This window comes from Thunnus maccoyii, chromosome 15 (assembly GCF_910596095.1).
Source record: "Thunnus maccoyii chromosome 15, fThuMac1.1, whole genome shotgun sequence".
Classification (NCBI taxonomy): Eukaryota; Metazoa; Chordata; class Actinopteri; order Scombriformes; family Scombridae; genus Thunnus; species Thunnus maccoyii.
This window is the reverse complement of record NC_056547.1, coordinates 4,374,945-4,391,244: the sequence shown is the minus strand read 5'-3', so window position 1 is coordinate 4,391,244 and position 16,300 is coordinate 4,374,945. Positions and strand designations below refer to the sequence as shown.

General features: G+C 37.9%; 4 gene segments (V, D, J or C); all 4 read right to left on the bottom strand.

Annotated features, from left to right (window-relative positions):
* Nucleotides 1-414: 414 nt before the first annotated feature.
* LOC121913454 lies at nucleotides 415-905 on the bottom strand. The segment is given in 2 exon segments: nucleotides 415-746; nucleotides 854-905. Coding segments are annotated over 2 exon segments (384 nt in total).
* A 1,376-nt stretch (nucleotides 906-2,281) lies between these two features.
* Nucleotides 2,282-2,772, bottom strand: LOC121913453. The segment is given in 2 exon segments: nucleotides 2,282-2,613; nucleotides 2,721-2,772. Coding segments are annotated over 2 exon segments (384 nt in total).
* Nucleotides 2,773-9,046: 6,274 nt separating this feature from the next.
* Nucleotides 9,047-9,534, bottom strand: LOC121913452. The segment is given in 2 exon segments: nucleotides 9,047-9,375; nucleotides 9,483-9,534. Coding segments are annotated over 2 exon segments (381 nt in total).
* Nucleotides 9,535-11,029: 1,495 nt separating this feature from the next.
* On the bottom strand, nucleotides 11,030-11,517 carry LOC121913451. The segment is given in 2 exon segments: nucleotides 11,030-11,358; nucleotides 11,466-11,517. Coding segments are annotated over 2 exon segments (381 nt in total).
* Between the last annotated feature and the right edge of the window lie 4,783 nt (nucleotides 11,518-16,300).

Sequence of the window (16,300 nt, the reverse complement as noted above, 5' to 3'; positions counted from 1 at the left end):
TTAACAGGACATATTTGAGATAGATGTGATCCAGTATGAGGTTGAGGTCAAAGGTCATGAGAAAGACATTTCTTACCAGTCAGGTCAGGAAATGGGTTCATTATCATTAAAAAACATTGGATCAAACCATAACAGGGTAAGAATGGATGATGAGAAGCTGTGATGAAGAACTTTGTTGGTTTCCACCAAGACAATCATTGTCCAGGAACTGTTTTCCTGAAAAGGTTTTGACATATTTTCATTTATCTTAAAAGCTACAATGTGAGTTGTTTAATCCATTTCATGAAATGTGTGTGTGATTGTGTAACGTGTGTGTTCAGTGAACTGTATCAGTCTCTGCAGTAGCTTCCAGCTGCAGCAGTCAGTTCAGTTTCTGTTCAGTCTGACTGAGGGAGGTTTTTGTACGACGCTTTTTCACTGTGTGAACACAGCCTGACTGTTTATAACATGATAACTCTGACAGTAGTAAACTGCTGCATCTTCAGCCTGAACTCCACTGATGGTCAGAGTGAAGTCAGACTTTGATCCACTGCCTGTAAAACGATCTGGAATCCCTGATGCTCGAGTGGTAGCATAGTAAATGAGCAGTTTGGGAGTTTCTCCATCTCTCTGTTGGAACCAGGCTAAACAGTGGTTTGAGTTATAAACATGAACATCGTGACTGGTCCTACAGTTGATGGTTGTGGAGCCTCCCAGAGCAGATCTCACTGCTGCAGGCTGAGTCACTGTGATCTGGCCTCTGGACTCTGAGGATACAGAGACAAAAACATAAAGCAGCGTCATGGTTTTGTGGGCTTCATTTGAGAGGGACGGATGTTCATAGAGGAGAGGAGTTTGATTCTCTGGACTTTACCTGTGAAGCAGCAGCAGAGGAGAGTCCAGATGAGGACGGAGATCAAAGTCATGTTTTTGATGAGGAGGATTTCTGTGGCTTCTGTTGTGATGAAGGACAGCTGTCAGTCATCCAGTGTTCAACTCTCAGGACTATAAACTCTCCCAGAGCACTGGAGCATGGTGCTGCTGATGCAAAGTGGCTCTCTATGGAAATGCTCTGACTAACTCCAACAGGGACTTGTTTTCTGTTATTTGCACAGTTCTGCATGTACAATGATTTGTGGGGACAAAATTTAAGTGAAGCCTGCAAGTTCACCAAATGCTTTTAGAAGACGAAGGGTTAAATTCATTTTTTCTTCTCATTAAAATATTGTTAGAGGATTGTAAAGAGAGGAGAGCCACTTTTCAGACAACAGTACAATATAGAAAATATAATGACACTCAGTTGATGTCAGAGAGCCGTGTCTCTCTACAGTGAGAGATTTTTGTACAGCATCTCAATGGATTTGTATCACTGTGGTGGACTTTTGGTGGAGGAACCAGACTGGATGTTGGTTTCTCTGCAAATATCACATATAAGTTTCTATGTAATACTTAAATGTGTTTTTGTGTGTTTAAATAACCTTTGCCTTGACTTATATGAATGATCTTCTGTTTTAATTTACACTTTGGTCATTTAGTTTAACTCCGACCACCTTCAATGAACAGGTCTTTACACATTATTGTCAAACTGAAATGTGAACAGCTTGAAATGAAGAAAACATAAAAGAACAATAAATACAATTTGAAAATGATTACCAAATTTACTTTTACATTTTACACTTAATACTTAACTATTATTAAGTTAAATTGAAATTAATATCAACAATGTATATTAAAATTGAAAATGTGTCCAAATCTCTGATCCACTTACTGTAATTAGTTTCTTACTGTAAGATAATATTTAGTGTGATTTATATTTTTTGGTGGTGGGAGCTGTGATTATGAAAGTTTCTGATGCTGATTTGTGTCTTCATATTTTCTTTTAACGGGACATATTTGAGATCGATGTGATCCAGTGTGAGGCTGAGGTCAAAGGTCATGACCAAGATATTTTTTACTAGTCAAGTCAGTAAATGTGTTCATTATCATTAAAAAAACATTGGATCAAACCATAACAGGGTAAGAATGGGTGATGAGAAGCTGTGATGGAAAACTTTGTTGATTTCCACCAAGGCGATCATTGTCCAGAAATTGTCTTCCATGAAAGGTTTTGACATATTTTCATTTATCTTAACAGCTACAATGTGCAAGTTGTTTAATAAATTTAATGAAATATGTGTGTGTGTGAGATTGTGTAACGTGTGTGTTCAGTGAACTGTATCAGTCTCTGCAGTAGCTTCCAGCTGCAGCAGTCAGTTCAGTTTCTGTTCAGTCTGACTGAGGGAGGTTTTTGTACGACGCTTTTTCACTGTGTGAACACAGCCTGACTGTTTATAACATGATAACTCTGACAGTAGTAAACTGCTGCATCTTCAGCCTGAACTCCACTGATGGTCAGAGTGAAGTCAGACTTTGATCCACTGCCTGTAAAACGATCTGGAATCCCTGATGCTCGAGTGGTAGCATAGTAAATGAGCAGTTTGGGAGTTTCTCCATCTCTCTGTTGGAACCAGGCTAAACAGTGGTTTGAGTTATAAACATGAACATCGTGACTGGTCCTACAGTTGATGGTTGTGGAGCCTCCCAGAGCAGATCTCACTGCTGCAGGCTGAGTCACTGTGATCTGGCCTCTGGACTCTGAGGATACAGAGACAAAAACATAAAGCAGCGTCATGGTTTTGTGGGCTTCATTTGAGAGGGACGGATGTTCATAGAGGAGAGGAGTTTGATTCTCTGGACTTTACCTGTGAAGCAGCAGCAGAGGAGAGTCCAGATGAGGACGGAGATCAAAGTCATGTTTTTGATGAGGAGGATTTCTGTGGCTTCTGTTGTGATGAAGGACAGCTGTCAGTCATCCAGTGTTCAACTCTCAGGACTATAAACTTTCCCAGAGCACTGGAGCATGGTGCTGCTGATGCAAAGTGGCTCTCTATGGAAATGCTCTGACTAACTCCAACAGGGACTTGTTTTCTGTTATTTGCACAGTTCTGCATGTACAATGATTTGTGGGGACAAAATTTAAGTGAAGCCTGCAAGTTCACCAAATGCTTTTAGAAGACGAAGGGTTAAATTCATTTTTTCTTCTCATTAAAATATTGTTAGAGGATTGTAAAGAGAGGAGAGCCACTTTTCAGACAACAGTACAATATAGAAAATATAATGACACTCAGTTGATGTCAGAGAGCCGTGTCTCTCTACAGTGAGAGATTTTTGTACACCATCTCAATGGATTTGTATCACTGTGGTGGACTTTTGGTGGAGGAACCAGACTGGATGTTGGTTTCTCTGCAAATATCACATATAAGTTTCTATGTAATACTTAAATGTGTTTTTGTGTGTTTAAATAACCTTTGCCTTGACTTATATGAATGATCTTCTGTTTTAATTTACACTTTGGTCATTTAGTTTAACTCCGACCACCTTCAATGAACAGGTCTTTACACATTATTGTCAAACTGAAATGTGAACAGCTTGAAATGAAGAAAACATAAAAGAACAATAAATACAATTTGAAAATGATTACCAAATTTACTTTTACATTTTACACTTAATACTTAACTATTATTAAGTTAAATTGAAATTAATATCAACAATGTATATTAAAATTGAAAATGTGTCCAAATCTCTGATCCACTTACTGTAATTAGTTTCTTACTGTAAGATAATATTTAGTGTGATTTATATTTTTTGGTGGTGGGAGCTGTGATTATGAAAGTTTCTGATGCTGATTTGTGTCTTCATATTTTCTTTTAACGGGACATATTTGAGATCGATGTGATCCAGTGTGAGGCTGAGGTCAAAGGTCATGACCAAGATATTTTTTACTAGTCAAGTCAGTAAATGTGTTCATTATCATTAAAAAACATTGGATCAAACCATAACAGGGTAAGAATGGGTGATGAGAAGCTGTGATGGAAAACTTTGTTGATTTCCACCAAGGCAATCATTGTCCAGAAATTGTCTTCCATGAAAGGTTTTGACATATTTTCATTTATCTTAACAACTACAATGTGCAAGTTGTTTAATAAATTTAATGAAATATGTGTGTGTGTGAGATTGTGTAACGTGTGTGTTCAGTGAACTGTATCAGTCTCTGCAGTAGCTTCCAGCTGCAGCAGTCAGTTCAGTTTCTGTTCAGTCTGACTGAGGGAGGTTTTTGTATGACGCTTTTTCACTGTGTGAACACATTCTGACTGTTGATATAATGATAACTCTGACAGTAGTAAACTGCTGCATCTTCAGCCTGAACTCCACTGATGGTCAGAGTGAAGTCAGACCTTGATCCACTGCCTGTAAAACGATCTGGAATCCCTGATGCTCGATAGGTAGCCCAGTAAATGAGAAGTTTAGGAGTTTCTCCATCTCTCTGTTGGTACCAGGCTAAACGGTGGTATGTGCTAAAATAAACATCCTGACTGGTCCTACAGTTGATGGTCGTGGAGCCTCCCAGAGCAGATCTCACTGCTGCAGGCTGAGTGACTGTGATCTGGCCTCTGGACTCTGAGGATACAGAGACAAAAACATAAAGCAGCGTCATGGTTTTGTGGGCTTCATTTCAAAGGGACGGATGTTCATAGAGGAGAGGAGTTTGATTCTCTGGACTTTACCTGTGAAGCAGCAGCAGAGGAGAGTCCAGATGAGGACGGAGATCAAAGTCATGTTTTTGATGAGGAGGATTTCTGTGGCTTCTGTTGTCATGAAGGACAGCTGTCAGTCATCCAGTGTTCAACTCTCAGGACTATAAACTCTCCCAGAGCACTGGAGCATGGTGCTGCTGATGCAAAGTGGCTCTCTATGGAAATGCTCTAATTGAGTCCAACAGGGAGTCAACTTGTTTTCTGTTATTTGCACAGTTTTGCATGTACATTGATTTGTGTGAGAGGACAAAATGAAAGTTAAGTCTGCAAGTTCACCAAATGCTTTTAGAAGACGAAGGGTTAAATTCTTTTTTACTTTTCATTAAAATGTTCTCAGTACATTGTAACGAGAGCAGAGCCACTCCTCAGATAGGATAACAGGTGCCATGGAAAAAGAAAATCATGGTGAGAATTTTATCATTTAGTTGCTACATACTCAGCCATAAAGATATCAATAGAAAAGTCCCTGCATGTTTCAAAGGCAGACAGCACAAGCCTTAAACAAACGACTAGCTAAGCTTTCTTCAACACTCCAGGATTACTGGCCAATAACATATAAGTGAGAGTCCCAAACTCCCAAAGGATCAGATAAGGAACCCCCATCTCCTGCATGGTCACCAAACCAGATCACTGACCTAAACCACCTTTGATCCTTCAAGCTACAAGAACCAGCAAGATGGGAAGACCAATTCACAACCCTGTGTGACTTGATCGTACCATTTGGATAAAAGACCCCCACCACTGGTTATCATTACTCACCTCTAATAGCCAATCACACACAGAGACAAGCTGGCACCAACTTTAACCCCACTGTGGATTTTGACTTTCAGGATTTGAATGACCAACCCAAGAACTGATCACTGGGCAAACCAGCATAAGCCAAAAGACATGCTGCACAATATGCCATGCTCCAGTGACATACACACACTCACAGACATTTATCAGAACACACACACACACACACACACACACACACACACACACACACACACACACACACACACCCTCTCTCTCTCTCAAATGGCATGGACACCTGCCTTTTGCAGTCAGATCAAGGAGAACTGAGGACTGTTCTTACAAATGTAGTTTTAGATTTTGTCTAAGACCAATTAATATTGTATGTTAGTATGTGTGAGTGTATAACAATATGTGTTATGTACTTTAATTATACTTTTATTCCACTCCCTTTAAGCCAAGAAATGTACTACAAACATAATTCCATCATCCTTGATAACACCAACACCATGTTTAGTGCCATTCTGCATGTTTCACTCTGCAAACTCTAAAGCTACTATCCATGCAAAATTAAGAATGATGCAATTGCTAACTTGCAAATATTTTGATTAATGAAGTAACCATATTCAGGAGTTGTACCTGCCTGTCCATGAACAGGAGGGGACTGACTCTGCTCCCCCAGAACTCCGCAACCCCTGGGTTAGGTTAGGATGCACCTTCTCGGCGGGCAGACTGAAACTTTAAAACAGTGTCTTATCTGAGACTATGTGTTGCGGCTGAAAGCTTGCATTATGCTAGTTTTAAGATGTGACTCAGAACAACAGGAGGTGAAGCCTCAAAAGTCTAGAGTCATGAGTTGAGGATCAAGCCTTGGAGAGCATGAACCAGGAGCTCTCTTCCAATGGGAACTTTTCAACTCCAGACCAACTGATTTACTCATGATTACAAGATCCAGACTCCAGCTTCTCACCTTAGCACACCAGACTCCATTCTCCGTAAGAAGCCACCCCAGGGAGCAAGCAAGTATTCGCACAAAACCTTCATCAACTTGCTTAAACCCTGGTGCTTTCATGATTTGTAATTTCAACAGGCAATTCAGAACTAAGCCGTTTGGTTGATTTGACTCACTGCTTCTGTAACTAAATGTTTGTGTTTTCTTGTGCTTGTTTCCCAGTCACTTAACCTTAAAAGACCTCATACGCAAAATCATAAATAAGATTAATAACAATCATGATTATAACTGACCTTTCTTGTGTGGCCAACAAGGAGGACTATTTCCCTATTATATAATTGAATTTAAATACCTAATTCAGTGGCTTATAAGAGTTAAGTAAAATTGTTGAGTGATTACAGTGAGGGCCACAGTGGAAATACATTTTTAACCTTATTGTGTTTTTATCCTCAGCAATCTAATTGTGTGTTTAAATGCCAGAACTGGATGACTGTAATCTTGTAATAACTTTTATTTTTGCCAAAATAAATCTATCTATATAACACACCTTTTTACAATTAAAAGGGACTTGAGAGTAGCCAGAAATTCTGTTTTAAATTCTGATCAGACTGTAGGCTAAAAGAGGGGAAAATAAGGGCATTGTATTGTCTAATAGGATGTCATCTATGAACAAACATATTCTGAGGTGGTGGGACTCTGAACAGATGCTTGAAGTGCTGAATCATTTCTTAATGGAAGCTGATGAGGAGTTAATGAGAAACACTATGAGTAACAGACATAGAGGAAATGTAGTTTTTAAGCAATGTAGAACATTTATTTAAAATGGGATCGAAAGTATCCAGAAAACCTGTAATACAATCTGGCTCAATTCATAACCGAAAGAAAGACAGTTTGGGGATTTAGTGATGTATATTAGGGTGTCGTCTGTATATAAGCCGATTTTATGATGATGACAGTAAAATGATTCCTGGGGCGCTGATGTACTTTCTAATAGAAACAACCAGGGTTTCAAGACAAAATTAAAGCCTAGTGAAGAAACAAGTCATCCATGTTAATTAAACATTTATAATTAAATCAGTATTGATATACATTGACATGTATCATAATAGATGCAGTGACTGATGTGTACAGACTGGTACAATAAGTGTCCTCAGTGAACTGTATCATCTGTTTTCTTACAGCAGGATATAACTGAGATAGATGTGATCCAGTATGAGGCTAAGGTCAAAGGTCATGATCAAGCCATTTCTCACCAAAAGTACCTGGGCCAATCTCTTTTGTTATTGGTCAGGAAATTGGTTCATTATCATTTAAAAACATTGGATCAAACTATAACATGGTAAGAAATGATGATGAGAAGTTGTGATGGAGAACTTTGTTGATTTCCACCAAGACAATCATTGTCCAGAAACTGTTTTCCTTAAAATGTTTTGAAATATTTTCATCTATCTTAAAAGCTACAATGTGCAAGTTGTTGAATCCATTTCATGAAATGTGTATGTGTGAGATTGTGTAATGTGTGTGTTCAGTGAACTGTATCAGTCTCTGCAGTAGCTTCCAGCTGTAGCAGTCAGTTCAGTTTCTGTTCAGTCTGACCGAGGGAGGTTTTTGTATGACGCTTTTTCACTGTGTGAACACACGCTGACTGTTGGGAAAATGGAAACTCTGACAGTAGTAAATTGCTGCATCTTCAGACTGAACTCCACTGATGGTCAGAGTGAAGTCAGAGTTTGATCCCCTGCCTGTAAAACGATCTGGAATCCCTGATGCTCGAGTGGTAGCACGGTAAATGAGAAGTTTAGGAGTTTCTCCATCTCTCTGTTGGTACCAGGCTAAATGGTCCCCATTATAATATGGGCAGGATTCTGAAGTTAATGAGAAACGCTATGAGTAACACACATAGAGGAAATGTGGTTTTTAAACAGTGTAGAACATTTGTTTAAAATAGGATTGAGAGTATCCAGAAAACCTGTAATATAATCTGCCTCGATTCATAACTGAAATGAAGTTTGACAGTTTGGGGATTTAGTGATGTGTATTAGGGTGTCATCTGTATACAAACTGATTTTATGATAATGACAGTAAAAAGATTCCTGGGGCACTGATGCATTTTCTAATAGAAGCAACCAGAGTTTTAAGACAAAATTAAAGACTAGTGGAGAAACAACTCATCCATGTTAATTTAACATTTATAATTAAATCAGTATTGATATACATTGACATGTATCATGATAGATAAAGTGACTGATCTGGATAGACTTCTACAATTTGTGTCCTCTGTGAACTGTATCATCTGTTTTCTTAACAGGATATAACTGAGATAGATGTGATCTAGTGTGACACTAAGGTCAAAGATCATGACCAAGCCATTTCTTAACAAAAGTCCCTAGGCTAATCCCCTTTGTCATTGGTCAGGAAATTGGATCATTATCATTAAAAAACAATGGATCAAACCATAACATGGTAAGGATTGACGGCAGGAAGCTGTAATGGAGAACTTTGTTGATTTCCACCAAGGCAATCATTTTCCAGAAATTGTCTTCTATGAAAGGTTTGACATATTTCCATTTATCTTAAAAGCTACAATGTGTGAGTTGTTTTATCCATTTCATGAAATGTGTGTGTGTGAGATTGTGTAACGTGTGTGCTAAGTGAACTGTATCAGTCTCTGCAGTAGCTTCCAGCTGCAGCAGTCAATTCAGTGTCTGTTCAGTCTGACTGAGGGAAGTTTTTGTACAACGCTTTTTCACTGTGTGAATACCCACTGACTATTGGGATAGTGCAGACTCTGACAGTAGTAAACTGCTGCATCTTCAGCCTGAACTCCACTGATGGTCAGAGTGAAGTCAGACTTTGATCCACTGCCTGTAAAACGATCTGGAATCCCTGATGCTCGATAGGTAGCCCAGTAAATGAGAAGTTTAGGAGTTTCTCCATCTCTCTGTTGGTACCAGGTTAAACGGTGGTATGTGCTAAAATAAACATCCTGACTGGTCCTACAGTTGATGGTTGTGGATCCTCCCAGAGCAGATCTCACTGCTGCAGGCTGAGTCACTGTGATCTGGCCTCTGGACTCTGAGGATACAGAGACAAAAACATAAAGCAGCATCACGGTTTTGTGGGCTTCATTTCAGAGGGACGGATGTTCATAGAGGAGAGGAGTTTGATTCTCTGGACTTTACCTGTGAAGCAGCAGCAGAGGAGAGTCCAGATGAGGACGGAGATCAAAGTCATGTTTTTGATTTCGAGGATTTCTGGGGCTTCTGTTGTGATGAAGGACAGCTGTCAGTCATCCAGTGTTCAACTGTCAGGACTATAAACTCTCCCAGAGCACTGGAGCATGGTGCTGCTGATGCAAAGTGGCTCTCTATGGAAATGCTCTGACTGACTCCAACAGGGACATGGATCACTCTGATAATGCTGTTAGATCAATGGATCGATCAACTTTCAGAATATTGATATGGATGTGTTTATATTCATTTTTAGGTGGTTTGGGCTTTTTCAGAATTCTATTTCTTTTATTTAAATGTATTACCACAAAATACATCACACCAATTAAATATAAAATGGATATGGATCAATCAAGTTATGAAGTTATTGTACAGAATGTTTTTTATTGTTCCAGCTTCTTCTCTCTGAAAGAAAGTTTTTTATAATGTTGCATATTTATTTCAATATATTTCGACAGAAATTAAAATCAAATTCACTTAACAGTACAATATAGCAAATATAATGACACTCAGTTGATGTCAGAGAGCCGTGTCTCTCTACAGTGAGAGGTTTTTGTACAGCAACTCAATGAGTTTGTATCACTGTGGTGGATTTTTTGGTGGAGGAACCAGACTGGATGTTGGTTTCTCTGCAAATATTACATATAATTTTCCATGTAATACTTAAATGTGTTTTTGTATGTTTGAATAACCTTTGCCTTGACTTATATGAATGATCTTCTGTTTTAATTTCAACACTTTGGTCATTTAGTTTAACTAAGACCACCTTCAATGAACTGGTCTTTACACATTATTGTCAAACTGAAATGTGAACAAATTGAAATGAAAAAAAAAATACAATTTAAAAAGGATTATCAAATTTACTTTTACATTTTACACAATAGTTATCTATTATTAAGTTAAATTGAAATGAATTTCAACAATGTACATTTAAATTAAAAATGTGTCCAAATCTGTGATCCACTTACTGTAATTAGTTTCTTACTGTAAGATAATAATTAGTGTGATTGATATTTTTTGGTGGTGGGAGCTGTGATTATGAAAGTTTCTGATGCTGATTTGTGTCTTCATATTTTCTTTTAACAGGACATATTTGAGATAGATGTGATCCAATATGAGGCTGAGGTCAAAGATCATGAGCAAGATATTTCTTACCAGTCAGGTCAGGAAATGGGTTCATTATAATTAAAAAACATTAGATCAAACCATAACAGGGTAAAAATGGATGATGAGAAGCTGTGATGGAAAACTTTGTTGATTTCCACCAAGACAATCATTGTCCAGAAATTGTCTTCCTTAAAATTATTTGACATATTTTCATTTATCTTAAAAGATACAACATGAGTTGTTTAATCCATTTAATGAAATATGTGTGTGTGTGAGATTGTGTAACGTGTGTGTTCAGTGAACTGTATCAGTCTCTGCAGTAGCTTCCAGCTGCAGCAGTCAGTTCAGTTTCTGTTCAGTCTGACTGAGGGAAGTTTTTGTACAACGCTTTTTCACTGTGTGAATACCCACTGACTATTGGGATAGTGCAGACTCTGACAGTAGTAAACTGCTGCATCTTCAGCCTGAACTCCACTGATGGTCAGAGTGAAGTCAGACTTTGATCCACTGCCTGTAAAACGATCTGGAATCCCTGATGCTCGATAGGTAGCCCAGTAAATGAGAAGTTTAGGAGTTTCTCCATCTCTCTGTTGGTACCAGGCTAAACGGTGGTATGTGCTAAAATAAACATCCTGACTGGTCCTACAGTTGATGGTTGTGGATCCTCCCAGAGCAGATCTCACGGCTGCAGGCTGAGTCACTGTGATCTGGCCTCTGGACTCTGAGGATACAGAGACAAAAACATAAAGCAGCATCACGGTTTTGTGGGCTTCATTTCAGAGGGACGGATGTTCATAGAGGAGAGGAGTTTGATTCTCTGGACTTTACCTGTGAAGCAGCAGCAGAGGAGAGTCCAGATGAGGACGGAGATCAAAGTCATGTTTTTGATGTGGAGGATTTCTGGGGCTTCTGTTGTGATGAAGGACAGCTGTCAGTCATCCAGTGTTCAACTGTCAGGACTATAAACTCTCCCAGAGCACTGGAGCATGGTGCTGCTGATGCAAAGTGGCTCTCTATGGAAATGCTCTGACTGACTCCAACAGGGACATGGATCACTCTGATAATGCTGTTAGATCAATGGATCGATCAACTTTCAGAATATTGATATGGATGTGTTTATATTCATTTTTAGGTGGTTTGGGCTTTTTCAGAATTCTATTTCTTTTATTTAAATGTATTACCACAAAATACATCACACCAATTAAATATAAAATGGATATGGATCAATCAAGTTATGAAGTTATTGTACAGAATGTTTTTTATTGTTCCAGCTTCTTCTCTCTGAAAGAAAGTTTTTTATAATGTTGCATATTTATTTCAATATATTTCGACAGAAATTAAAATCAAATTCACTTAACAGTACAATATAGCAAATATAATGACACTCAGTTGATGTCAGAGAGCCGTGTCTCTCTACAGTGAGAGGTTTTTGTACAGCAACTCAATGAGTTTGTATCACTGTGGTGGATTTTTTGGTGGAGGAACCAGACTGGATGTTGGTTTCTCTGCAAATATTACATATAATTTTCCATGTAATACTTAAATGTGTTTTTGTATGTTTGAATAACCTTTGCCTTGACTTATATGAATGATCTTCTGTTTTAATTTCAACACTTTGGTCATTTAGTTTAACTCAGACCACCTTCAATGAACTGGTCTTTACACATTATTGTCAAACTGAAATGTGAACAAATTGAAATGAAAAAAAAAATACAATTTAAAAAGGATTATCAAATTTACTTTTACATTTTACACAATAGTTATCTATTATTAAGTTAAATTGAAATTAATTTCAACAATGTACATTTAAATTAAAAATGTGTCCAAATCTGTGATCCACTTACTGTAATTAGTTTCTTACTGTAAGATAATAATTAGTGTGATTGATATTTTTTGGTGGTGGGAGCTGTGATTATGAAAGTTTCTGATGCTGATTTGTGTCTTCATATTTTCTTTTAACAGGACATATTTGAGATAGATGTGATCCAATATGAGGCTGAGGTCAAAGATCATGAGCAAGATATTTCTTACCAGTCAGGTCAGGAAATGGGTTCATTATAATTAAAAAACATTAGATCAAACCATAACAGGGTAAAAATGGATGATGAGAAGCTGTGATGGAAAACTTTGTTGATTTCCACCAAGACAATCATTGTCCAGAAATTGTCTTCCTTAAAATTATTTGACATATTTTCATTTATCTTAAAAGATACAACATGAGTTGTTTAATCCATTTAATGAAATATGTGTGTGTGTGAGATTGTGTAACGTGTGTGTTCAGTGAACTGTATCAGTCTCTGCAGTAGCTTCCAGCTGCAGCAGTCAGTTCAGTTTCTGTTCAGTCTGACTGAGGGAGGTTTTTGTACGGCGCTTTTTCACTGTGTGAACACCCACTGACTGTTGGGATAGTGTTCACTCTGACAGTAGTAAACTGCTGCATCTTCAGCCCGAACTCCACTGATGGTCAGGGTGAAGTCAGAGTTTGATCCACTGCCTGCAAAACGATCTGGAATCCCTGATGCTCGAGTGGTAGCCCAGTAAATGAGAAGTTTGGGAGTTTCTCCATCTCTCTGTTGGTACCAGGATAAATAGTGGTTTGAGTTATAAACATGAACATCCTGACTGGTCCTACAGTTGATGGTTGTGGATCCTCCCAGAGCAGATCTCACTGCTGCAGGCTGAGTCACTGTGATCTGGCCTCTGGACTCTAAGGATACAGAGACAAAAACATAAAGCAGCATCATGGTTTTGTGGGCTTCATTTCAGAGGGCCGGATGTTCATAGAGGAGAAGAGTTTGATTCTCTGGCCTTTACCTGTGAAGCAGCAGCAGAGGAGAGTCCAGATGAAGAAGGAGATCAAAGTCATGTTTTTGATGAGGAGGATTTCTGTGGCTTCTGTTGTCACGAAGGACAGCTGTCAGTCATCCAGTGTTCAACTGTCAGGACTATAAACTCTCCCAGAGCACTGGAGCATGGTACTGCTGATGCAAAGTGGCTCTCTATGGAAATGCTCTGACTGACTAACAGAATCATCACATTTCTCAAGTGTTGATTTTTATTGCTTGCAGTAATGCTGATATTCTCTTTATGTTAAAACAATAACGACATAGTCATCAAATCATATGTGTCCAAGGCAACATATTATTTAAAGAATGACTGCTGTCACATGTTACTGTGTTCAATGAATCTACAGACACTGAGTTTGTCTCTGGGTATATTCACAGGGATTTTATCATTTTTTGTCACCATTTTACACATAAATGATGGTATTTTTTTAAAACCTGTCAAAGTAAAGGATGAAAGGAGAACATTTTAACAGAAATATTGAGTCTGTTCTACATGGTGTCTTTCACATCTGTCCTGCTGTGCACTACTACAGGGTCATGGATTACTCTGATGATGCTGTTTGATCAATGGATCAATCAACTTTCAGAATATTGATATGGATGTGTTTATATTCATTTTTATATGGTTTGGGCTTTTTCAGAATGTAATTTCTTCCATCTTAATGTATTACCACAAAATACATCACACCAATTAAATTTAAAATGGATATGGATCAATCAAGTTATGAAGTTATTGTACAGAATGTTTTTTATTGTTTCACCTTCTTCTCTCTGAAAGAAAGTTCTTTTACAATGTTGCATATTTATTTCAATATATTTCTAGAAATTAAAATCAAATTCACTTAACAGTAAAATATAGAAAATATAATGACACTCAGTTGATGTCAGAGAGCCGTGTCTCTCTACAGTGAGAGGTTTTTGTACAGCATCTCAATGAGTTTGTATCACTGTGGTGGACTTTTGGTGGAGGAACCAGACTGGATGTTGGTGTCTCTGCAAATATTACATATAATTTTCTATGTAATACTTAAATGTGTTTTTGTATGTTTAAATAACCTTTGCCTTGACTTATATGAATGATCTTCTGTTTTAATTTCAACACTTTGGTCATTTAGTTTAACTCAGACCACCTTCAATGAACTGGTCTTTACACATTATTGTCAAACTGAAATGTGAACAGCTTGAAATGAAGAAAAGATAAAAGAAAAATAAATATAATTTAAAAATGATTACCAAATTTACTTTTACATTTTACACTCAATACTTAAATATTATTGAGTTAAATTGAAATTAATTTCAACAATGTATATTAAAATTAATGATGTGTCCAAATCCCTGATCCACGAACTGTGATTAGTTTCTTACTGTAAGATAATATTTAGTGTGATTTATATTTTTTGGTGGAGGGAGCTGTGATTATGAAAGTTTCTGATGCTGATATGTGTCTTCATAATTTCTTTTAACAGGACATATTTGAGATAAATGTGATCCAATATGAGGCTGAGGTCAAAGGTCATGAGGAAGACATTTCTTACCTGTCAGGTCAGGAAATGGATTCGTTATCATTAAAAAACATTGGATCAAACCACAACAGGGTAAGAGTGGATGATGAGAAGCTGTGATGAAGAACTTTGTTGATTTCCACCGAGACAATCATTGTCCAGAAACTGTTTTCCTGAAAAGGTTTTGACATATTTTCATTTATCTTAAAAGCTACAATGTGAGTTGTTTAATCCATTTAATGAAATGTGTGTGTGTGAGATTGTGTAACATGTGTGTTCATAGAACTGTATCAGTCTCTGCAGTAGCTTCCAGCTGCAGCAGTCAGTTCAGTTTCTGTTCAGTCTGACTGAGGGAGGTTTTTGTACGACGCTTTTTCACTGTGTGAACGCACGCTGACTGTTCATAACATGATAACTCTGACAGTAGTAAACTGCTGCATCTTCAGCCTGAACTCCACTGATGGTAAGAGTGAAGTCAGACTTTGATCCACTGCCTGTAAAACGATCTGGAATCCTTGATGCTCGAGTGGTAGCCCAATAAATGAGAATTTTAGGAGTTCCTCCATCTCTCTGTTGGTACCAGGCTAAACGGTGGGATGTGCTATAATAAACATCCTGACTGGTCCTACAGTTGATGGTTGTGGATCCTCCAAGAGCAGATCTCACTGCTGCAGGCTGAGTCACTGTATACTGGCCTCTGGACTCTGAGGATACAGAGACAAAAACATAAAGCAGCATCATGGTTTTGTGGGCTTCATTTCAGAGGGACGGATGTTCATAGAGGAGAGGAGTTTGATTCTCTGGACTTTACCTGTGAAGCAGCAGCAGAGGAGAGTCCAGATGAGGACGGAGATCAAAGTCATGTTTTTGATGAGGAGGATTTCTGTGGCTTCTGTTGTGATGAAGGACAGCTGTCAGTCATCCAGTGTTCAACTGTCAGGACTATAAACTCTCCCAGAGCACTGGAGCATGGTGCTGCTGATGCAAAGTGGCTCTCTATGGAAATGCTATGACTGACTCCAACAGGGACTTGGATTGTTGTTGCTGTTTAATCAATGGATCAATCAATTTATCAGAGTATTGATTAGGATTTTTCTGTGTTTTATGTGGTTTGGGCTTCATGTATATTGAGAAGTGTTTTTTTCAGAATGTATTTTTTTTACATGTATTAAAACACAAATTTAACATTCATTTTATTAAAATCAATTTATATGGAATAAAATCACACATTCATGAATTGGTGACTCTGTGTTGTTGTCAGTTTTCCAATTTGCTTAGAAATTTGACAAACAAGAGACTAATTTTAGTGAGTTTG